At 38.5% G+C, this 24433-nt stretch overlaps 1 protein-coding gene across 3 annotated transcripts in view; it reads left to right on the forward strand.

Moving 5' to 3' along the window:
* Nucleotides 1-24433, forward strand: part of CSMD3 (CUB and Sushi multiple domains 3) — a 1168908-nt gene that overhangs the window by 794534 nt on the left and 349941 nt on the right. For all 3 annotated transcript variants that reach the window (XM_077808852.1, XM_077808853.1, XM_077808854.1), the window contains 3 exons: nucleotides 5072-5263; nucleotides 9237-9363; nucleotides 10507-10709. In XM_077808852.1, the coding sequence (XP_077664978.1) occupies nucleotides 5072-5263; nucleotides 9237-9363; nucleotides 10507-10709 (522 nt within the window). The remainder of the gene's footprint in view (nucleotides 1-5071; nucleotides 5264-9236; nucleotides 9364-10506; nucleotides 10710-24433) is intronic.

Raw genomic sequence — 24433 nt, forward strand, 5'->3', positions numbered from 1 at the left:
GTGCTAGTCACTTTCAGAGACAGGATGATGGATTAGACAACCAATTGGTCTGATCAGGTATGGAATTTCAATATTGTTATACATGTAATTGACTTTCTGGAATTTCCATAGTGAAACTAAAACATATTTTACAGAGTTTGTGACATAAGCAAATTATGTTGGTTTTGATTTGCTAATTTTCCTTCGGGCACAGTCCCCTGAAAATAAATAAACAAACCATAACATAAATGGCTATGAATTGCCATTATGAATGATAATGAATAATCATTGGGCCAGGGAAAGAGAGTGAGAATGACTTCAGATCCTGATGGATTAGGATACTCATTTACAATGTGACAGACCCTACTTCAGGTTCCTGCTCCAAGGATTATTTAATTATTTATAGAAAATGAAACAGTTTTAACAGGCGAGATTGAGAAAAATTTACCCGAGGGGCTAGAACACTTTCCTGTAATGTGGGATACTTAAATTCAAGTTCTATTTCCTCATCAGCCAAAGAGAGGAATTCAACCTTGATCTCCCACATTCCAAGCATGTACCCTAACCATTGGACTAAAACTTAAAAGAGAGGTGGTCATCCTCCTCCCTCCCCCCAATATTTTATTAATCTAGTCCTCCTTTGCTTTTGTGAAAATGCCTGAAGAATGTTTTTTGACTTTTTGATTAGTTGAAAATTTGTTTTTGATTTGATCCACAGCAAAACCGTTTAATTTTTAATTTTTTAAATTTTTTTTTTCAGAACTGCCAGTGAACCAAAATATTCATTATCCACCAGTTCTAATCACAGTCTTCTCAGAGACTTTCCCTGAAAATGGGTGATGGGACACAAGTAAATAGTTAGCTACATTGCCAACATCAAGAGTTAGATTCTTTAACGTGGACCTCACATGCCTATTCCCCAGACCCACAGGGTAACAAGTTAAAATCTTCGCCAACAGTGGGACTCAGTACTTCCCTCCTGGCCTTCAGCATTCAGACAGAACAATGATCCAACTCACAAGTTATGGCATGAAGGTCCCTGTCTCCGTATTTTCAGTGACATTCTGGCTGAAACTCAAGTAGAGAAGACACATCATTTAACCTACCAAGATATGTTTCTGTTTCCATGTCAATAGATAGCTCAGTCCAAATCTGAATAGTTTTGTTGTAAAGTAAATGAAAATTTTTCACAATTAATAAAACATAGCTCAGTAACTGTGTGGATAGTGTGAATGTTGAGCAAATTGTCAACCACTCAGCACAGTTCCACAATGTGAGACTGAGGATGCAATGGTGGAAGTGAAGAAACTTTTCTTTGCTTCCTCTTCAGCCATATGTAGGAATGTCCGGGTCACATGCACCATATGCCCTTATTACCTATGTACATTATGAGCTAAGTGCTGTTATTAAAATTTGCTTGTATTCCAATAGAATGAGATTCCCAGATGCTCCTAACTTGTTCAAATCAAAAGCACTTTTCACTGGAACACTCACATGAACTTCTTCTAAACAAGAGGGTTTTTCTGGCCATATTTCAATTTTCTACACCCCGCCGGTAATTTGTAATAGACAAGTGTTTTTGTTGTTGGGTTTTTTTTTTTTTTTGTTTCTTTAAAAATCTCACTATCCTACTCCCCTTATTCTCAAAAGTAACAGAATTGTTTTGGAGCAAACTTTCCCAAACAATCAATCTTCAGGCTGAGATCAGCCTGTACCTTTCAATCCCCCAGTTCTGAGAGTCATGAGCTACTAAAAGCAGGATTAGAATGGAAACCCTTATGCATTTAACTATTATGAAAGTTCTTGTTTATATTCAAACAATGTGGCTTTGGTAAAGGAGAGGGTTTTAATTCAAAGCTTGAAAAGAAAACAACAACAAACAACCATGCTAATGAGCTCCTAAAATTCGTTGTCGGACTACTCAAAGTGTCATCATGATAATTGGACAATTAATTTTAGAGTTGTGTGTTAAGAAGTAAATGGTATTTATAATACATATGGCCATTGCAAGCCATGTAATTACTCAGCACTAAAAAAAGTTTTCATGGTTCTCAGCTGAAAGGATTGTGAGCTGAAATACATCATAAAAAAAAAAAAGACAAGGAAAACTCTGACTTTTTCAGAATATTGATAATTTCAGCAAATTAAACTCAATATACTCTGCTTTTCAATTCAGACTATTGTCCATGCACTTTTTTCTTCACTAATAGTGCTACAGTTTATTGTAATTTAATTTACCACATATATGTGCATTACACTTGGGTACAAGCAATTGCAAGCCAAATATATAGAGCCTTCAGTTTTGTTGTTGTTTTTGTTTTTTTACATAAATTCAAGTTCAATTTAAGAATAATCAAAAGGTTTTGTATTTCACTGGCTAGCTGACCCATAGGCATAGCAGCTGCAGTAGGAAGAGATGAACAGCACATTCACTAAAAACATGCAGTTTTTGAAGGCTATGCCTTAAACATAGGAAAGTTTATAATCCTTTCTTAAGGAAAATCAAATGGCATGAAGAATTTAAAGCCTGTTTAATGTCATTCATTGAGGACTTGTTTACATGAACACTTAGTTCAAGTGAAGCTGGGATGTAAATCTACCATGCAGTAGCTTTCGTGTCCATGTGGACCCTACTGCCACTCACTAATAGACCACTATAGCATGTTTTAATCTACTCTTGTTTCAAAGTGGGGTAGGTTAAAGCAAACTACAGAACTTTTAGTGCATGGTAGCAGGGTCCACATTTACACCCCGGCTTGCCATGATCTAATTGTTGGTATAGACAAGTCGAAAGACTTCCAGTTAGACTTAGCGTATGTTTACACTGCTGTCGGGCTGGAGGTATGATTGCAGCACATGTTAAAGATCAAAGCTAGCTCCAGTAATAATAACAGCAAGGATGCAGCTGCAAAGCCTAGCCTTGGCCACCAAGGATCCTGGGTACACAGTCAACTTGTAGCTGCCTGTGCTGCCATGACTTCACTGCTATTATAACGAGGAGTCCTTGTGGCACTTTAGAGACTAACAAATTTTTTTGGGCATAAGCTTTCGTGGGCGAGAACCCACTTCATCAGATGCATGGAGTGGAAAATACAGTAGCAGGTATAAATACATAGCACGTGAAAAGATGGGAGTTACCTTACCAAGTGAGAGGTCAGTCTAACAAGACAGTTCAATTAACAGTAGGATACCAAGGGAGAAAAACCACTTTTGAAGTGGTAATGAGAGTGGCCCATTTCAAACAGTTGACAAGAATGTGAGTAACAGTAGGGGGAAATTAATATGGGGGGAATAAGGTTTTGTAATGACTCAACCACTCCGAGTCTGTATTCATGCCTAATTTGATGGTGGCCAGTTTGCAAATTAATTCCTGATCTGCAGTTTCACATTGGAGTCTATTTTTGAAGTTTTTGTTGCTGAAGAATTGCTACTTCTAGGTCTGTTATTGAGTGACCAGAGAGATTGAAATGTTCTCCTACTGGTTTTTGAATGTTATAATTCCTGATGTCAGATTTGTGTCCATTTATTCTTTTGCAATAGAGACTGTCCGGTTTGGCCAATGTACATGGCAGAGGGGCATTACTAGCACATGATGGCATATATCATATTGGTAGATGTGCAAGTGAACGAGCCCCTGATGGTGTGGCTGATGTGGTTAGGTCCTATGATGGTGTCCCTGGAATGGATACTTGGACAGAGTTGGCACCGGGGTTTGTTGCAGGGTTTGATTCCTGGATTGGTGTTTTTGTTGTGTGATGTGTAGTTGCTGGTGAGTATTTGCTTCAGGTTGGGGGGCTGTCTGTAAGCAAGGAGTGGCCTGTCTCCCAAGGTCTGTGAGAGTGATGGGCCGTCCTTCAGGATAGGTTGTAGATCCTTGATGGTGCGCTGGAGAGGTTTTAGTTGGGGGCTGTAAGTGATGGCTAGTAGTGTTCTATTACTTTCTTTGTTGAGCCTGTCTTGTAGTAGATGACTTCTGGGTACCCTTCTGGCTCTGTCAATCTCTTTCTTCACTTCACCAGGTGAGTATTGTAGTCTTAAGAACGCTTGATAGAAATCATGTAGGTGTTTGTTTCTGTCTGAGGGATTGGAGCAAATGCAGTTTTATCTTAGAGCTTGGCTGTAGACAATGGATTGTGTGATGTGGTCTGGATGAAAGCTGGAGGCATGTAGGTAAGTATAGTGGTCAGTAGGGTTCCGGTATAGGGTGGTGTTTATCTGACCATGACTTATTAGCACTGTAGTGTCTAGGAAGTGGACCTCTTGTGTGGAGTGGTCCAGACTGGTCCAGGTTGAAGGTGGGATGGAAATTGTTGAAATCATGGTGGAATTCCTCAAGGGCCTCCTTCCCATAGGTCCAGATGATGAGGATGTCACCAATGTAGCGCAAGTAGAGTAGAGGCATTAGGGGACGAGAGCTGATGAAGCGTTGTTCTAAGTCAGCCATAAAAATGTTGGCATACTGTGGAGCCACGCGGGTACCCATAGCAGTCCCGCTGACTTGAAGGTATAAAGTGTCCCCAATTATGAAATAGTTGTGGGTGAGAACAAAGTCACATAGTTCAGCCACAAGGTTTGCCGTGATAGTATCGGGGATGCTATTCCTGCTATTGTTTCTTAAAATAGTTTTGATCTAAGTAGTCTACGTATGCTACAGCCACACCTACAGATTGCAGTGTAAACATAATCTGAGGCTCCTATGTGCCCTAGTATCATTTGAAATTGGGACTTAAGCACCTAAATCACTTTGGTGCTTTTTAAAAATTTTACCTGAAGTCATCACTGAGTGATTGGTAAAAAATTCTGTTCTTTAAAACACACACACGCACAGAGGCCCAGTCCAGAAAACTTTACTCGATATCTGAATGAGGAATTCTGGATTGGTCTCTCAGAGAATCACAGTATTTTCCTAGGCTCCCCTTTGAAAATCAACCTTAGTCCCATTTAAAAAAAAAAAAACAAAAACACCTTAAGTGTGTTGCTGAATGAAAAATAAAAATATGCTGTGTTCAGACTGGAAGACAAAAAGTGTTTAATTTCACAAATGTGTGTTATCGTTTTAATTCTGTTATTCCACTCTTTACTCTCATTACAGGTTTTGAGCTTTCACACTGTGAGGATCCTGGTGTGCCACAATTTGGATACAAGATCAATGACCAAGGCCATTTTGCTGGCAGTACTATCATTTATGGATGCAATCCAGGTTACACACTCCATGGAAGTAGCCTTCTAAAGTGTATGACAGGGGAAAGAAGGGCATGGGACTATCCTCTGCCATCGTGTATTGGTAGTAGCCTCTTTTTAACTTTAATGAAAACTCTACTGTGTTTAAAAAAAAAAGAGAGAGAGAGAGATCCTTATGCTTTTATGCTTTCTAGAAGCTTGTTAATTTTGTATGTGTGTGATCTGGCAAACCTGTCCCAACCTGCTAAATATATCACTTCTTGGCATCTGAAAGATGTAGCTAGACAATCAGGAAAGTAAATATGAATACAGGAATGCATAATGGAAATTGTAGTGAAATGAGTTCCTTGTAGTTTTTATCACTTAAAGATAAGTTAGAAAAGGTATCTACAGTCTTGACTTACTGAACTATTTGTAAAACCAGTCAGTATATTCTATTAATATGCTTAGTTACAAAGCACTTTTCACATATAAATATTTTTACATAATAGAGTACAAATGTCAAATATTAGGAATACTGTAGTACACAACAAGAGGAGGGGGGTTAGAATGTGGTTTTGCTACCAGCCCTGTGTAAAGGGTGACACATAGTGTGTTGCCTCACAAATAGCACAGGGAAGAAGAGGCACTATTCCTTATTTGGGAATCGGGGAGAGAAATGAAGGGATAATAATTTGTCATTGGCTGAATGGAAGACAAGCGGTCTATCTATGTTCCTGTTTGCCCTCATTCTTTCAAGAGGGGGTTGTGTGTGTGTGTGTGTGGAGGGGGGGTTAACAGGCAAAACGTTTGCACATGCCCCTTTATGCTTAGACTTAATTTCTGTGAAAACCTCATAGGTGTCTTATTCTGCCTTATGCCTCTGCACAGTCATTCATTCCAAGATCCTGTCTAGCCAAGGATAAGCATACTATTAAAATGAATTAAACATATATTTCAAATTAATAATTAGTCAACATAACAAACAATATCCCAAAATTTTGTTGGTCCTTAGAACTAGTGATTATGTTGGATAAGAAATCCTTCCTGGGCCAGCAGTTCTACCAACTCGGAGTCATATAGGCTGCCAAGATGTCTCAAGAGAGTGAATATGAACCTCAGGGCAGATTGTTAAGAAGCAGGGTATAAACCCTAAATTATACCTAGGTTTCACCTGCCATTTACAAAATGTGTAAACTCCTCAGGCACTTATAACAGCCAACCCATGGAGTCACAGAGAGTCCGCTTCGGTACTCCGATCTCTCTTGTCACCTAGTCAAGATAGCCTTTTTGATAGATGGTCCCTTACACCAAAAATTGCAACAATATTCAGGTTATTCTTGGTCCCAACGACCAGTCACTTACCCCAGGTCAATTGCACCTTAAATCTCACACCAAAGAAAAAGTTTGTAGCCTATCCTATATTAAAGTATCTAAAGATTTATTAACTAGGAAAAGGAAATAAGAGAGTTATTTACAGGATTAAAACTGGTAAACATACATGCATAAATAAGTTAGTCTTAAGTTTCAAAAGGTAATAGAAGCTTCTATAATAAGCAAGGTGGATATATCCCTTACAGCTAACCCAGGCTAACCACTGGGGATCTCTTGCGTATGCCTATAAAACCTTGCCCTCAAGAGTCCAGCAGTGTAGAGATGCAGTTTCTCCTTGTTAGGGATCTTTTATTCCTTCCCCCATTCTCTGAGCTGTCAGCTCATCTAATGGGAGGAATTCACTTTCATATCTTGTCTTCATGGGGTGGGAGAGAGCAATCAACAAAGTCTTTTGTCCTCTGTGATGATCCACAATTCAGTTTATTTTTGAAGATAGAATTCAGTTGTAAACCAAATTAAGTGTATCCACACAAGAGTTTGTTAAATTGCTGTAAGCCAGTTATAAATCGAATTAAGTGTGTCCATACTGGAGTTTGTTCTGGTTTGGCTAAATAGATTCTTAAAATAACGTTAGTGAAACCAGTGTGAGATTTGTATGTAGACAAGGTGTAAGAAGAGGAAAAGAAAAGTAGGTGTTGACAGCAACTATAAGATGATGCTATTTGATTCCACATTCCTCAGTGTAGTTTGTTTATTCATGTTAAATAAAATAAAGACCAAAATGTAGATCCATAGAATACCTCTAAATAATACATTATATATCCTATGTCTTCCAAATAGCTCCATGTCTCCTGGGCTTTGTATGTTGTCAAGTGTACTCTCAGAGCTTAATGATGTCTTAATAATAGTACAAACTGAAGAAATTGGTTTAAAAAGATGATGAAACCCAGCCAAGCAATATAGCAGCTAAACTACATAGAAAAGGAAGATCACTAAGAGTATTGTGTTCAGTTGTGTCCAACACTAATGATGAAGTGAACATGTTCTAAAGTAGAGATAGGCCTGAATCAAAACAACAGATCCAGTCACCTTCGAAGTGTGAGTTAGTTGAGCTCTGAATCAGGACTTTGTGGCTGTGCCCTGCTTTTTCTTGATAATATGCCATACCAAACCCCTGAATCCAAACATTCTTGAATTTAGAGTAAGTCTTGATACTGACTTGAAGTTTGAGACCATGGCTCATCTCTAATAAATATTAAGTCAGGTTTTGAAATTTAGAACTCTAATAATAATAATTAATAATAACTAATTAAAAGTATCATAGTAAAAAGTCTGAAAGATAGTCAGCAGCTTTTTAAAATTGACATTATAGTCAGAATCAGATTAATAATTTGAATGTTCACATTTCAATGCAAAAAAAAAAGTCTTCATGACATTAATGCAAACAAAATGTTGGAAAATGTATGGAAGTATTTTTACCAATTTCATGTAGCCCAAATCACCAGAAATGAACCAAATATGTTTGCCGCTGCCAGGAGCAGCTTATGTTAGACTCTATTCCTTATGGTGTGGGGAGGAAAATCATTCCATTGTCTTTATCCTCAAATCTGGAACAAAATTTCTATTATTTTATATATATATATATATATATATAATTTTCTTCTGCCAACAAATATTATTCTCACAGTGCACTCATTTTATTCCCCCAGTCTACAGTGAGAGTAACAATCAATCCCATTCTTTGAATTGAACAGTCGCAAAGGAATATTTTTCAAAAGACCTTGTAGAGGTTATCAGGTTGGGAAAATACCTAAAAATATATGAGAAGCTTGAAGGGACTACCTGTCTCTGAAAATTTGCTTCTACTATGTCAGGAAATCAATCTAGAGTGCTGTTTCAATTAAATTTTGTTACAGAGCTCATAGATCATAAGGTAATAAATCTCCCAACTAAATATTTTAGGTGATGTTAAATCAAAATTGAACTGCATTTTAACTACACCAAGAGATCTAATCAAAGCATTATTTTGGCATTGGTGTGGCCAAGAGAGAAAGCATTAGAGTGATTTAAAAGGAAGGAAAGCAAAATAAGGAGATTTAAAAGGCCTGAGGGGTCTTTGTAAAAATTAGGTTTTCTCAGAAGTGGGCTCGAAAGATTATGAATTATTCAGGTTTGATTAATGATTGGCTGAGGTCAACTAACAGGGAGTAACTTACCGTCTGTTATCCTTTAAGAAATAATGTAGCTTTGCTATGATTATTCATCTTCGGTAAAAAGTTTTACAACTTTGCTTTTCAAGGCCAAACATTTAATTTCTCTCTGCATATTCTGGTTTTATTTAGTTTCTTTCTGCCTCTCTTACTATGCATTTTCTTTGTTTCTTACATGTCTGTTATTTATTTTACTCCTAGTGCTTTATGGCTCTGTCATGCTTTCAGTTGTTAAGCTAAGTTCTGCATTGTTTTCATTGGGGAGTTTTTCTTACTAAAAATAAATGGCATAGTATATTCCATAATGACTGTATTGCCTTCAGAATTATCAGAAATGCATAGGAATTATAGCAAAATACATAAACATGTGAGTAAGTATAACCAGTACCTTATCTTTCCAAAGCATCTGAAGTCCCCCTTCTGTCTTGTGTTATAATTTCATAAAGTGTGTTGAATCCTAACATACTTATGGTCAGCAATATATAAACAGTTTTGGAGAATCATGTTTAATGTAATAAAAATGATATGTAATTCTAATTGTATTTTCATTAGCTGAATGTGGAGGCCGTTTTAAAGGAGAATCATCAGGAAGAATCTTATCTCCTGGCTATCCTTTTCCCTATGACAATAATCTGCGTTGTATGTGGATGATTGAAGTAGATCCAGGAAATATTGTCAGGTACTGTAATTGAAGCAAATATGGGCTTATGTTTGAGATAGAGAACGATTCACTCCCCAAAATGTGGATCCAAGTCTATATGTCTAACAAAAGTCTGATCCATTATTTTGGTTTAAGCCCATCTCAAATCTGAGTGTCATTACTCTTGTGAATGAGGGTTTGTAGGGTTAGGTAGTAAAATTATTTAATCAGTTAAAATAGTATGATTAGTTTTAGAACCAGCAGCTGTTAAAACACACAAACACATGTATCCTCACGGATATACACAGAGTATATGGCTCTAAAGCCATTGGACACAGCCAGAATAAGACAAAGTGAAAAAAGAAAAGCATCGAAAGCAGAAGGTGGCAGCTCAGTAATTAATTTTAAATCAAGCATCTGATCACAGATTATCATTAGATGCTTGACTGAAACAACATATTTATTTCCCAAAGAATTATATGGGTACATTTTAATTTATGTTGATCAGATTTTGACATATACAGCATGATGTTATTTTAACATGACTAAGAAAAGAATACCTGAAATGTCCTTTAAAAAAAACCAAAACATCTCATTTGGATTACAGGTTGAAACACTCTAGTCAGGCACTCTTTGGTCTGGCATGATTTCATTTTATTTTTTTTATGTTTTATCTACTTATTTCCTTGTGCCAAAACAGTAAAATTGTGTAACAACACTAACACTTTGTTACGAAGAGAGACGGTAAGCCTTGGCTAGGCAGCATTGCAAGTGTTGTTCTGTTTATTCACCTCGGCGAGATAAAAATAAAAAGAGACCTGCTCTCTACAATATTGACCTCCCGTGGTTCGGCAAATTCTCTGGTTCAGCACTGGTCAGTTCCCGAGGGTGCTGGACTAGAGAGGTTCAACCTGTATTTGAATAGCCCAACTCATATTGTATTATAAGTAAACTCAAATATAATTAGATACAAAGAAAAATTCAAACTGTTATCAAAATACTTTGTAGGTTTAATGTATGTTCACATCTTTACTTTTATGGTTCACAGTATCAAAAGTAATATGGAGAAATATTTGTGTAAAAAAAAATCAGATTTATTTGCTATATTGATTTTAATTTTATAATTAGAAATGTTTCTGAAAAAAATAACAGAACTGACAGAAATATCATGGTGCTTTACAGCCTCCAGTTTCTTGCTTTTGATACCGAAGCATCACATGATATACTACGAGTTTGGGATGGGCCACCGGAAAATGAGATGCTACTCAAGGAAATTAGTGGATCTCTTATTCCAGAAGGCATTCACAGCACACTGAACATAGTGACTATCCAATTTGACACAGACTTTTATATCAGCAAATCTGGGTTTGCCATCCAGTTTTCAAGTAAGTTAATATTTTTTAAATAGAAACTTATATAGTGCTCCTTGAGTCAATTGTGGTCATGTTCTTCCTGTCATTGAAGTCAATGACATAATTTCCATCGGCTTCAATAGAAGTAGAATAAGCCCCCAGTTTGTAGTAAGTATTATAAAGCTGTATTTTTGTCATGTTTTTGACAGAAAGTGTTGTTTCCATGGTTTAAAAAAATCCATGACTTTTGCTATGTTGACATGGGTTCAAAGGTAGCTGAGAGACAGCAAGAATGCTCATAATTAGGGCCAGTGGCTTGCAACAGAGGAGGTGGAGATGATTCCACCCTTCTCTGATCCATGGAAGAAGGAACGGGAGCTAGCATAACTGCTTTCAGAAAGATCTGTGCAGCGATCCTGCTGCCTTTGGATTGGCTGAGGTGCTGAAGAAAGAGCAATGTTTCTCTCCTGCTTGCCTTCTTGCACCGCTTCATCTACTGGGTTTAACAATCAGGCAATGTGATTGTGGTTTTAAACTGTTACTCCAATGTTACTACTTTTTTTGATGGTTAAACCAAAGAAATAATGTAACTTTGGTTTGGGTTTTTTTCCTAATTTTTCCAAGCAATTGTTTTCCAAATCTTTACTGTGACAAACTATTAGTTATGAGACCTGATCTACTTACTAAGACAAAACTACCAGACTTCAAAGAAAGTCTAAGAATACTAAGTCTGATAATTATTGGAGGACTGGATCCAGTAGTATCATTTGCTTCAGCAGCGTTGGCACTCCTTAACTACGCTTAACTTAGGCTCTGTATATTGGATAATAATCCCACTCACTTTGTTGTAAGAATATTCATCGATATGTGTGTGCATGTACATACACACTAATATCTTGTAGTAGCTGAGTAGCTGGTGGGCGAGGTGAATATGATGTGTGTGAATGACAGAGGTTGGGTGGAAGAGGCTTCTGTGGTGGGAAGTTCCTGTCACTGCTCAGTCTCATGCTCTTTCTACAGCCATGTGGCTCCCCACACAATATCCTGATTATCCTTCTCCCCCACACAAATGAACCTGGTTCTCCCACAGCCCACAACATATTGCCTCCACTGTTTAACTCACACAGCCCTGCTCCACCACGCTCCCATACACACCCATAGGCAGCCTTCCTTCTCAATCCTTAATCACGCTTTCTTAGTTGGTGTTTGGGGTAATATGTTGTGCAGGAGCATGGGGGGAGAATGGTGTGCTTGGTCATTTAGCTAGTCAGTGGAGGAGCATATGGCTAAAGAGAGAGGGAGCATGAGGCTGAGCACAGAGAATGGGGGAATTGGGCCTGTGTGTGGAGTGAGGTGGGATAAATGTGCTTGAGCTGGGAGACAGGTAGCGGCAAAGTATTGCAGAAAGGATCTCCCCTCTGACTCTGTCAGATACTCTGTCAGAGTGGAGCTTCACACTGATGAACTAGAGGAGTTCATATGAACAGAGATTCACCCAGATTCACTTCTCTGCACTCTCACCATAAATGCTGAGGCTCTTAGTGCTGTGAGGCGTCCATGAAATGTTATGACTTCAACACTCAACTTCTCCTCCAGCCCAAGGCTCTTGCATACCGCTGTTCCCCTCTACACACAATCCTCTTAGTGAGAAGGACACCAAAAATAGGTGAGGCTTACATCATATATTCCTTAAATTGTCCAACTTTAATTAATTTTAATTCACAGACTCATCGACGAATTGCAAATTTTGAGAAAATCCAGTGTTTTCTCTCAGACTATATATTGTACAATTGGGGTAGATACTCGGTATTCTCAATTCAAAATGAAGATTAAATTCCTGCTTTTAGTTAAAATAAATAAAAAACAGTGAGTGAGAAAGGGAGATAATTTCAGGTTCTAATGTACTTTCTTTGATTGTCTAATGCTTCTTGAATAAAACAGATGATGACAGCGTAGTTTCTCTTAGGGTATAATTAACCAACAAAAAATACGAGCTTTTACTCTACTTTTGCTATTTCTTGAAATGCAGATTTTGAGTATCCAGTAGGATTATTAACATATTTTAGCTGGCTAGTCATTTTAATCAGTGGCAATGTAAATTGTATGTTTAATTATTCACATGATACTGAGTGTTTTTTAGTTAAATTAAATGTTTATTATTAGAACAGGATGCTCACACTTTCACTGTCAGTTGTGTACAGCTCTGTATTCTGGTGATGTAGCTGTAAAAGAGGTTGGTCAATCAACAGCATGTGCATAACTCAGTGACTCCAATGGATGCAACTGATGAGATAGCCAGAGCAAAATTATAGCCTACACTGAACTACAATAGAATTTGATTCCATTTATAGATTGTGCAATAGATTTGAACAGAGAGATTTAGAAAATAGTTAATAATAAAAAGGGTATAATGCCACAATGGTCTTCTAAGTAAAGGAGAGAAAGAGGTATACTGCATTATACATATAGTATACAGAGAAATTAAACAATAATTATCATTCTTTTATCTACTATACTATATGCAGAGCTGGTAGCACCATCTGATATTAAGGTTATCTCGCACTTCCCACTATAATACCTTGTTTTTAGTTGTTTATAATTTTACCAAACTTGAACAGTTTTGGCTGAAATTTTACATGGAAGTGTCTGCATTGGCTGAATTTTGTATCATCTATCTATCTATCTCAGTGAAAACTGTTCAGCCATTTCCAAGAACTAGGATAGGGGAAAATAAAGTATTTTGTCCATGTTAAAAATAAAATCTTTAGATTTTTCTTTGCTATGTTCTGGTGTTCCCAAGCTTTGGAGTAGGGACTTGAAATTTGGCAGGGATTTGCCCTTGTGTCAGGAATATGCCTTTTTCTGTCCTTGTGAAAATCCACAGAAATTTATCCAAGTTATAAGCCTTTGAAAAGTTCAATAGAGACTTCTTAGATATTAACAGCTAAAGTCCTCCAAGATTCTGTGCTCACCGTGCACGCTCAGGTTTCAGAGTAGCAGCCGTGTTAGTCTGTATTCGCAAAAAGAAAAGGAGTACTTGTGGCACCTTAGAGACTAACCAATTTATCTGAGCATAAGGTTTCGTGATCTACAGCTCACTTCATCGGGTGCATGCAATTCATCCGATGAAGTGTGCTGTAGCTCACGAAAGCTTATGTGCATGCTCAAATCTCTAACAGCTACTAGCACTGACTAGACTGTGCATATGCCATTCCTACAAAGCACATGAGCATACTCCAGCCAAGGGCTGGATGAAGCCAAACTTTTCCTGCAATGGCTGCTCCAAGTTCCTCTAGGCCATGGTGGGGCTGGGCACTAGAACTGAAAGCAGGGAGTCTGTCTCTCCAGTGTTCTCAATGGCTTCCTACTGCACCCAGATAGTATGGAGGAGGAAGCAAGCTGAGTCCAGTGCAGAGAGGCCAAAAGCTGGACCGGGGCAGGGGAAAAGGAATAGATTAGGACAAAGAATCTGGTGAGATGGACTGGAGGGAAAAGAAACTGGGACTAGGATTTGAGGGGGAAGTCTGGGAGTAGTGAGGGAGGTGGAGTGCAGACAAGGACTGGTTAGTCAAGGGGACTGGGGCTGGGGGAATCCAGTGAAGGAATTGGCATTGGGGGACTGGGACCCAGTTGTCTGGGGGGCACTAAAATCAGATGAGGGGCTGGGGCCAGAGGAGACTGAGTCTAGGCACTAGTGGAGGGAGCAGGGGTGAGAGGGAGGAGAGATAGATTTGACATGGAGCTGGCATGGGGGTGGAGAATTGGGACTGACTGGGCAGGGTAGAGAACAAGGGAAGGGATTGAGGATGGCAGACTGTGAGAAACCTTAATTCAGCCCCTTTGTACATAAACATTACATTTGTCTTTAATTACGCAATCACATAATCTTTTTCTCCCATGGGATCGTTACCTTATTCACTTCACATGATAAACCCATTTTGGGGGATGAATGAAGATTATGTAATGTAGGAGTCTGTTGTCTGTAGGACCCCTATCTCATTTGTTGTAGAAGGTGGAAGATGTGTAGTAAATGAAGCAGGTGATTTCAGGAAGAGAAGAAAGGTCCTCATGGTTAGGGAGTTGAATGCTGCCCTGGAGAACTGGATTCTATCCCTGTCTCTATCACAGAATTTCTGTGTGATGCTAAGACAGTCACTTAAACCAGATTTTTGGAGGTGGTCATTGATTGCATGTTCCTTATTTTCTGGGTGCTCAGCTTGAAACCCTGGGCTTGATTTGCAGAATTGATGAGCATGCACATCTGCAGCTGAAGTCAATGGGAGCTGAGCTTGCATATATAAAGTGCTATATAGTGCTAAGTACTCTGAAGCAATACAATTCTAAGTGTCTCAGAGTCAGCTCCAAAAGTAATGGGTGCTTTTGAACTTAATCTCTCTGTGTCTCATCTGCCCATCTGTGAAATGGGAATAATACCACCCCTAACTTCACATTTTGAAGAAGCTAAATTAATTAATGTCTGTGAAGCATTTGAGTACTGTATTGATGAGTGCCATAGAAAAGCCCATGACAAAATTAATAGTTTTATCTTCAGTGCAGAGTTTGAAGAGCCCGCAGTAAAGAAAGCTTGGGGCCACGCTTTGAACAATAAGGAGAAAACAAAATATTGAATAGCTGCTCATTAAATGAGCACCATTCAGTCTGTTCACTGAAAGACGCATGGGTACGTGAGGAAAAAAAGAGCATGATGATGATGTAATTAAAGACTGAATCATAATGCATATGCACAAGGAGGCCAGGATAAATTTGCACAGGCTACCTTAATTCTGGCATTTTCTAACTTTTGGGTACTTGACTTCGCAATCGTAACAGTGCACTTTTAACATAGGTTATTTGTTTGGGTGTAATGTGTGTAAATGGTCCATTGTCTTCAGTGGGAGCAGGATCAGACCAAGAGTCTGTAACTGGTACCCTCTCTGTGTCCCATCCTGCTTGAAAACTGAGGATTTTACCTTTGTCTTTAATGGGAAAAACATCTAGGTCTCTGTGAGTTTAATCTTTTTAGGGCCAGGCTATTTTTATAATAAGATAAATCAAGTCCAGACTGTCATTACTGTAAGACCGGAAATCCTGACTCAGTAACTTGTATCTACTTTTCGTAGTTTGAGGCTAGACATGCCTTGTTTCAAGCAGATGGATGTACTGCAGAAACCATCAAACATAATATGCATGCTTTGTTATGCTTATTTAACCTCAAACTAATAAAAAATATCTAAGGAAAGTGTGAACAGAGATTTCAAGACTCTTGAAGACTGAAAGATTTACTCAGATATGCATTTTCTTTCCTTTTCTTAGAGAAAACTTTACTTCCTCTGTTCCCATTCTGTTTATTTTATATAATATCTCTTAAGTTTCCACAAATAATTCTCCTACAAATAATTTTAATTACTCTCATAAAACCCAAGTAAATGTGGCTTTGACATATTCAGTTGTCACTGCAGGGGTCTGGGCAAATACTGTATCAGTTACTGTTCTGTCTATTCCAATTCAAATCAAGGATAAATTTAATATTGGTAAAGTTATCCTAAAAGACCATATCATGACATTCAAATGATGACTCTAACACCCACACACACATATATTTTACCTTAAGTAATTAACAAAAATACAACCATTAATTATTTTGTAGAATACTTCTAAAGCATGCCGCAGACATTTCCACGCAATCACCGTTACTGTAGCAGTTCTAGGTTAGTATTATGTTGCATTGCTGGGAAGGGGGAAAGAATGGGAGGTCATCCTGTTTTTGTATTGTTCCATTTGCCATGGTATCTGAGGACAATAGAAGCACAGGCCAGACCAGAGGCAATTGCTGTGGGGGTGGAAAAGAAGACAAGGGAGATGAGATGTGCTGGCATAGTAGCATTTCCTGTGAGGAAGCTTGAGAATTATAAATGCCTACTGTCCTGATTTCTAGATTCCAGGCACATTTTCAACAAAATTTTGGAGTGGGGTTTTTGTTCTACATGTTCCTTTAGAGAGTGTTCTGTGTTACTGCTTCATGTATGATATACAGTTAAGCAACCACATCCCCGCAGTGCTAAATTGCTTCCCAGGTTGACATTGGTATCCTCATTAAATCATCTTTTTTTCCAGTCAGTATCTGGACTCCTGAACTAGAGGGGGCAAAATGAGTTTGAGCCTTTGAAACTCACAGTCTCTTCACATTTTACAAATCTAATGTAGTCAAAGAACAAAAATGCCTAAATGTCTTAATTTTAAGGGTGATGGACATGACTTTGCCATGGGTCTGAAGTCTTCTTTTAAGCCTAGGTTGGCCTCTGAATTTTCCAATGCCTTATGTGCACAAGACTTTGCACCTCATACCTGGGGAGTGCAAGTTGTAGGTATGGCATCCTGCTTTAGGCCCAGGGTGACCTCTTCATTTTCTAACACCTTATGGGCACCTTCAGTAACAGAACTTCTGGAATCTCTTCATTTTAAACCAAATAACTTTTAAATTTCCATGGACTCCTTTGAGACCAAGTGAAATAAAACTGAGGGGATGAAACTGCAAGGAGTGTCCACTGAAACGTAAATAACAAATAGTGGAAAAAAAGTGTAAGAAAAGCAGCATGGACTGAAAACTCTGTGCGTGCAGGCACTTCAGGAAAATGAGAGTGTTTGAAAAGTAAACAGTGCTACTGCAACATTAAGATTTTGGGACATCCTATCTAAGACAGAGGGTCAGAATCCATGATGTAATTAAAAACCTGATGCCAAAGGTCCCAAGCCATGAATCTGAGGATGACACTATTTACTGAGAATGGTTTTACAATGATGTATCCAAATGTAGCACACAAACATGAAGGGATTGTCCATATCACATTTTCCTTGTCATCTGGCTGAGACAGGTTACTCTGGAACTCATTCTGATCTTGAATATCCCAAATAAATACCAGGAATACTGCCTTCAGGCCATAAGAGTCTGCATGAAGCACAAATCAGGCCCTGCAAACAAATGAAATAAAAAGAGAAAGGAACAAATATCTGTTTTGACTCAGACATGCACTATATAATCCAGGTCCAGACAGATGAATTAAAATTAATCAAAAAGCTTTTCTTCAGTTTACATTGCCTTCATTGCAACTAAAAAGTAATTTATGGTAGAGAGAGATATGGTTTTCAAAGTGAAGGCGTTATTCAAAGAGTTGGAAGATGGCCTTTCTAAGATTTCTTTTAAAAAAGTTTGCTTTCCTGACTTCCAGAACATAATTTAAATCTGTCTATAATATATTGTTTCATTACTGGGCTGGCGGCTTGATTCAAAGCCCACTAAATTTTACTAGAGTCTTTCTGTAGACTTCAGTGGACTTTGGATTAGACACTCTAATTATGATTAATATGATAGCAGTTAATTGTGGTATAAAGATATTCCTTTCCCCTCTCCTCCCCAGACCTCAAATACCCAAATTAAATAACCAAACAACTAAAGATGAACCGACTAATTTCAGCTGATTGTGAGTCTAAAATGGCACAGTTACTATGTTGTACTTTTTTGTTTGTGTAATATTGTTTGAGTTCTTTATAATTAATGTTTAAAATATATTGAAACAAGACATTGTACCCATATCCATGTAATTGTTAACCTGTGTGATAAACTCAGGACAAACAGCTGCAAGGGGGAGGGGTAGAAAACAGTCCAGAAGGTTAAAAGACCCTCCTCCCTATCAACTGAGGAGGGGTGATTACAGGACAATCAGGTTCAGCTGAGAAGGGGTTACCTGAGGTCAATTAGGATCAGCTGATTCCAACTAAGAGCTCCCTGAGACCTTTTTAAACCCTCCCCTGTTGGGAGAAGAGGAGGAGCGGAGACGGAAGGACTCAAGCTGGCAGTAGCAGCAAGGGAGCAAGCTTCTCCAGGAGGGGAGGCTGCATTCCCTCCCATAAAGGAGAAAAACAGGCCCAAAACACTGGCTGAGAGAAGGATGGACTACCCCATGCAGCCAAGAGGGACTGTTTTACCCCAAGCCTGTCTCACCAAGGCAAAAAAAAAATAAAAAAGAGCAGAGGATGATGAGACCAAGAAGGTACCTTGCCATACCTGACAATACGAGTTGTATTTTAACCCTGGCAATAAAAACCAAGTTAAAATACATATTGTATTCCTATATGAAAATATCTTAAATATATTTTATTACAACCCATATCTGACTTTTAAGAGAGATATTGAAGAGCTAAAATATAAGCTATTGTAATCTCCTACCAATACATGGTTTTCAAACGATGTTGTAAATAGTAGACAACCTTTAATAGATTCCCAGGCTTAGCACTGTATCCCTGTCTGGTCACTGATTTATGACCGCATCTGTCTCCCAGATTTTCTGCTTCTCAGCTTTGCTTGGACAACCCCCTTTTCCCACACAGTTCCACTTGGGAAGGTTTCCTGAGATGAAACTTGTGCAATTTTGTGCTGTATTTCTCCAATGGCCGAGACTTCTCGTGCTGCTGTCCTTAATCTTCAGTGGATTTCAGAATGGATTTCTGAGATTCAGCTTTTTTCTGTACAACTGGATTGTTTTGTTTACATTTTACAGTGTTGTTGGTACAGGTGTCACTCCTTAATATATAGTTACTCTTTTACCCCTCTTAAACAGAAACAATAAGACTTTTTTCCTGTTGTTTATGCTGTAAGAGACAATTTTTCTCACCTTTATTTTTCCAGGGCCTGATCTGATGATTTCAATAGGCTTTAAATTAGGCCATTAATTTAATTAGGCAATTTAATTTAATTTAATTAATAATTTGATGTGCAGCTTTCCGAGACTTGAGAGAAATTTCCTGTCAGAAATATTCATTAATGTACAGACTCCTGAGTTTTAGGACTATGTTTTTTTGTTTTGTTAAGAGCTCCAGGACCATTGAAAGACTTAAAATATGAAGCTGTTCTGTGGATTTATTTCTTCCATCACTCGCTGCCCATCTCTCTCTTTCAAGCTAGCAATAATTTCTAAGGCTACAGCTAGTTACACTGGTGCCCATGAAAAGCTTTCAATTCCTGTCACAGGTTAGTGATTGGTACTAGTAGCAGCAGTAATTGTTATCTCTTTCTCACTCTTAAATTAGTAGTATATGGGATGTGTTTTCTCTGTACAGGTAGATATTGTGAATTAATGTTTACACATAAAACACCCTGTTGGTGCCTTGTAGCCAAAGGTACTTTAGGCTATAGTATTCCTATCTGAGAACAACTAACAATTGACAGAAGAATAAAATGGTTTCCTTGGTCCTCTCTGCAGAAGCTGTCAATTTTTGCGTAAAAAGAAAAGGAGTACTTGTGGCACCTTAGAGACTAACCAATTTATTTGAGCATGAGCTTTCGTGAGCTACAGCTCACTTCATCGGATGCATACCGTGGAAACTGCAGCAGACATTATATACACACAGAGATCATGAAACAATACCTCCTCCCACCCCACTGTCCTGCTGGTAATAGCTTATCTAAAGTGATCATCAAGTTGGGCCATTTCCTGCACAAATCCAGGTTTTCTCACCCTCCACCCCCCCACACACAAACTCACTCTGAAGAGAGTTGTCACTTTGGATGGGCTATTACCAGCAGGAGAGTGAGTTTGTGTGTGGGGGGCGTGGAGGGTGAGAAAACCTGGATTTGTACTGGAAATGGCCCAACTTGATGATCACTTTAGATAAGCTATCCCCAGCAGGACAGTGGGGTGGGAGGAGGTATTGTTTCATGATCTCTGTGTGTGTATATAATGTCTACTGCAGTTTCCACGGTATGCATCCGATGAAGTGAGCTGTAGCTCACGAAAGCTTATGCTCAAATAAATTGGTTAGTCTCTAAGGTGCCACAAGTACTCCTTTTCTTTTTGCGAATACAGACTAACACGGCTGTTACTCTGAAACCTGTAATTTTTGCGTAGTTATTTTAATTTTAATTAAAATGAACCCTGAGCCACAAACTCTGTCCTGACTTAAACCATATGCAACCCCGTTGGGACAAACTGCTCCTATTTATACCACTGTAAAGCCCAAGTAAATCTCTCGATCTTAGTGGAGTTACTCTAGATTTACAAATGTACAACTGAGAGTAAATTTAAAGTTAGTCATGAAAATGTCATCATATATCAGGGAAGCATTTGATTCTAATTAGTAATGTATTATCCCTCAAAATAATGTTTAAAGTACAAATTTTAATTTCACATTTGTAAAACACATCTTCTTGAATCCTGATAAATCTGCTAACATTCTTTCTTTTCAAGCTATGTGGAAACATGTACCACACATCTGAGGTAACAAATCTGGCTGTTAATAATGAAGTGATGAATCAATGGGGCTTTCTTCACCTACTAATGGAAATCACCCCAGAACCTTATAGTTTTCTATAAAACAAAACAAAACTGAAAGTGAAAAAAAAAAAATCTGTTCTCTGACCCAAATGCAGAACTGTAGTGAATGAAAATACTCTTATGCTGTATTTCTAACCGAGTTCTCTGTATCTTTCTTATTAATCCTTTCTCGTTTGTTAATCATTTCTGTTTCATTAAATTATTTAAAGCTGACATCTGATCTAAATGGTGCACAGTCAAAATGTTGCCATACGAATAAATTGGTATGAGTCAGTGGCTTTGAAATGTTGGCAACTAAAATATTTTGAAGATTTAGATTATAGCATGTATTTTATTTCTGATTATGCAATAGCCAGTAAAAATAGATTCAGAGATATATGGGTTAAACTATTCTGGGTGCCACTTCCTCTTCTAGTTGCTGAATGAGACAGGGGTCTGTCTAGGGATACTTTTATGACCCCATTCACCATAGTATTTGAATATCTAAAGTGGTGGTGGGAGCTGGCCAGCCATAGTAGCATTCAGGTAATAAAATAAGTTATTTGCGTGCCCCTACTGTACATAAAGGGGATCTTGATCATCTGGCTGAGGAGCAGCCCCCATTAGGGAGGAAAGCTGCATGAGGCCTTGGCATGCTGCTCTCTGTCCTCCACCTGCAAAGAAGCTTTTTCCCCAGCTGACTAACATGCGAGTTCTTCTTTCTTTGGCATATTGTAAATTTGTATTTGGTTCCCTTATTATATTGATTAGTCTACAGTCTATTTTGCTGCAGTTATGAGAACAGCCTGCTACAGAAAAGTCACAACATGTTAATGAACTTCTCAGTTAAGGTTGCTGGAAGTCGACTTGGTGCATGCTCTAAGTCTTTCTGCAGGAATAGAGTCTTCTCTGCATTATACAGAGGAAATGTGGAGAGCAGATTGAGAGCTACAGAAAGTTAGGAAACAATAGTTTCTTTCTTCAGGCCTTGCTACTGACTCACTGTTTGTCCTTGGGCAAATCAGTTTACTGTTTTGTGCCTCAATTTCCCCTTTTGTAAAATGCTTTGAGATCTGAGATGAAAAGTGGTATATACAGTTTATTATGTACTGAGTCAAATTACCATGCCCAGGGGCTAAAAATAAGCAGAGGGTCTTCTGATCATCTTTTAAATAGGTAGTTGAATTCAAAGGGGTCTCACATCTTAAAGATCAACCTTGGCTCAAAGTGCTTATGTATTTTTGGTCATAAACTATTATGTACGATATAGTTGAGGTTTCTGGCATGTTCCCGAAGCTCCCACTGGCCAGGAACGGTGAACCAGGGCCACTGGGAGCTGCAGGGGGCTGTGCCTGCAGATGGTCAATGTCTGCAAAATGTCTTGTGGCCCACAATCAGATTACCTTGAAGGGCTCCTTGCGGCCCATGGGCCACAGGTTGCCCATCACTCATCTGGACACTGTTGTGGGACTCAAAGACATGTGGGCTTAATTCTACCATATACTTCCTGTCTGATCTTTGGCAAGTAATTCAGGCTAAGTCTACCTTGCAATTAAATACCCACAACTGGCCTGTGTCAGCTGACTCGGTCTTGCAGAGCTCACGCTATGGGGCTGTGTAATTGCAGTGTAGATGTTCAGGCTCGGGTTGGAAACCAGGCTCTATGACTCTCCCCCTTCATATGGTCCCAGAGTCTGTCTCCAGCTTGAGCCTGAATGTCTACACCACAATTAAACAGCCCCATAGGCCAAGCCCCATGAGGCTGAGTCAGCTGACATGGGACAGGTGTGGGTGTTTCATTGCAGTTAGACATACCGTCAGGCTTTGTGTCTTTCAGTTCCCCATCAGTAAGTTGGGGACAATAATTTCCTATCTCACAATATTTAGCTATCTTGCTAAATACTTGGAAGGTCTGTATATCTGAGGTAATGGGAGCCCGGTAGGTAGAAATGTAGGATAGATTAGAGAGAATATTGACTGAGGCCAGTGCAGTTTCAATGCTGTATCATTCCATTCCAATTCTAAAACCAGAATGAGATGAGTCAATAAAATCTGAGGGCTTCAGATGTATAATTAGTATTGTCTCACTACAACCTTCTCAATAATCTCTTCCAAAGAAGGAAGATTAGTAACTGGGTGATAATGGGCATGATTCTCAATGTCTAGGGAATATTTCTTGAGCTAAGAGCATTTTTTTTTCTTTCAGAGAATTTGATTATTTGCCACCAGATTTGTCTCTGTGTGTGTATCTATATCTATGTAACACCAACCCACACAGGGGCATGGGCAATGGGTGTCAAACCTGGGACCTCTTGAGCTAAAGGCACAAGCCTTGACTGCCAGAGCTGAAACACCTCTCTTAGCTAAGGCTGTAGCAGGTCCATCAATCTCTAGCTGGCATAGCCGCCACTAGAGGGGGACAGAGTGTCACTCCAAGCAAACAGGGCTTACATACATCCAAAGAGGGGATAGAGCTGGTATAAAATGACTGAAAATATTGTGGTCAATCATAACCGGAAGGAAAAAATGGTGTAAGTGGAAATGAAGACATTATAGACACCAATTTCTCTAAAAGGAAAAAGTGCTCTGTTGAAATAAAATAGGTTCCAAACCTGTTTGGTGGCACTTCTTTGCTGTATGGCAACCCATGCTGTCCTATTTCCCAGACCTAGTAGTGGAAGTGATCTGCCTGGCTGAGCCTAGTATCTGAAACCATATGTCCATTAATTTGGGACTGGTTTTCAAGCACAGTTTTGAAGCTGTGGGCAAATGTTAAGGAATAAAAAGCATTCAGTAGTGCATAGTTGTATTTAGAGAGAGAGAGAGAGAGAGAGAGATGTAATTATGAGCCATACTGGAAAAGAAAAAGCTCTGAAAATTACCCAAGAAGACTTGATAAGGGCTGTGCTGTATTTTTTGCTTTTAAAATCCATTCTGTTCAAAGCCATCTATAGGAAATTTGTAAATAAAAAATAATGTAGTATAATGTATTAACCTCATGCCTGCTATCCATTTTTTTCTTAAAAGATACAAACTATGACTGTTAATAATAATAATAATAATAATTAATATATAATTTCTCAGCTTGGAGCCAGGACAATGTCAAGGAATTTGTAAGCCCAATAAGCAGAAGTTTATGTAACTGCTAGTTCTAAAAATTACATGGGCTCTAAAACTTGGGAAACACACACACACACACACACACACACACACACACACACACACACTGCAATCAGAATTAAGTTCATGATTTTGTTGATACTGCTCCCAAATCTGTATTGGATCAACAGAAGCTACAGGAGTTAAAAGTAGTTAGAATGTATTTTAATCAGTAATTCAGCAGATATGTCAAGTGCAGTCTGACAGCAGAGTGGCCATTTTGCATCATTACTCTTCAGAGAGGAGCTGCTCCTAAAAGTTTTATTTGGGATGGTCACTGTGAGATTTGAA

Source organism: Eretmochelys imbricata, chromosome 2 (genome assembly GCF_965152235.1).
Source record: "Eretmochelys imbricata isolate rEreImb1 chromosome 2, rEreImb1.hap1, whole genome shotgun sequence".
In the NCBI taxonomy this organism is placed as follows: Eukaryota; Metazoa; Chordata; order Testudines; family Cheloniidae; genus Eretmochelys; species Eretmochelys imbricata.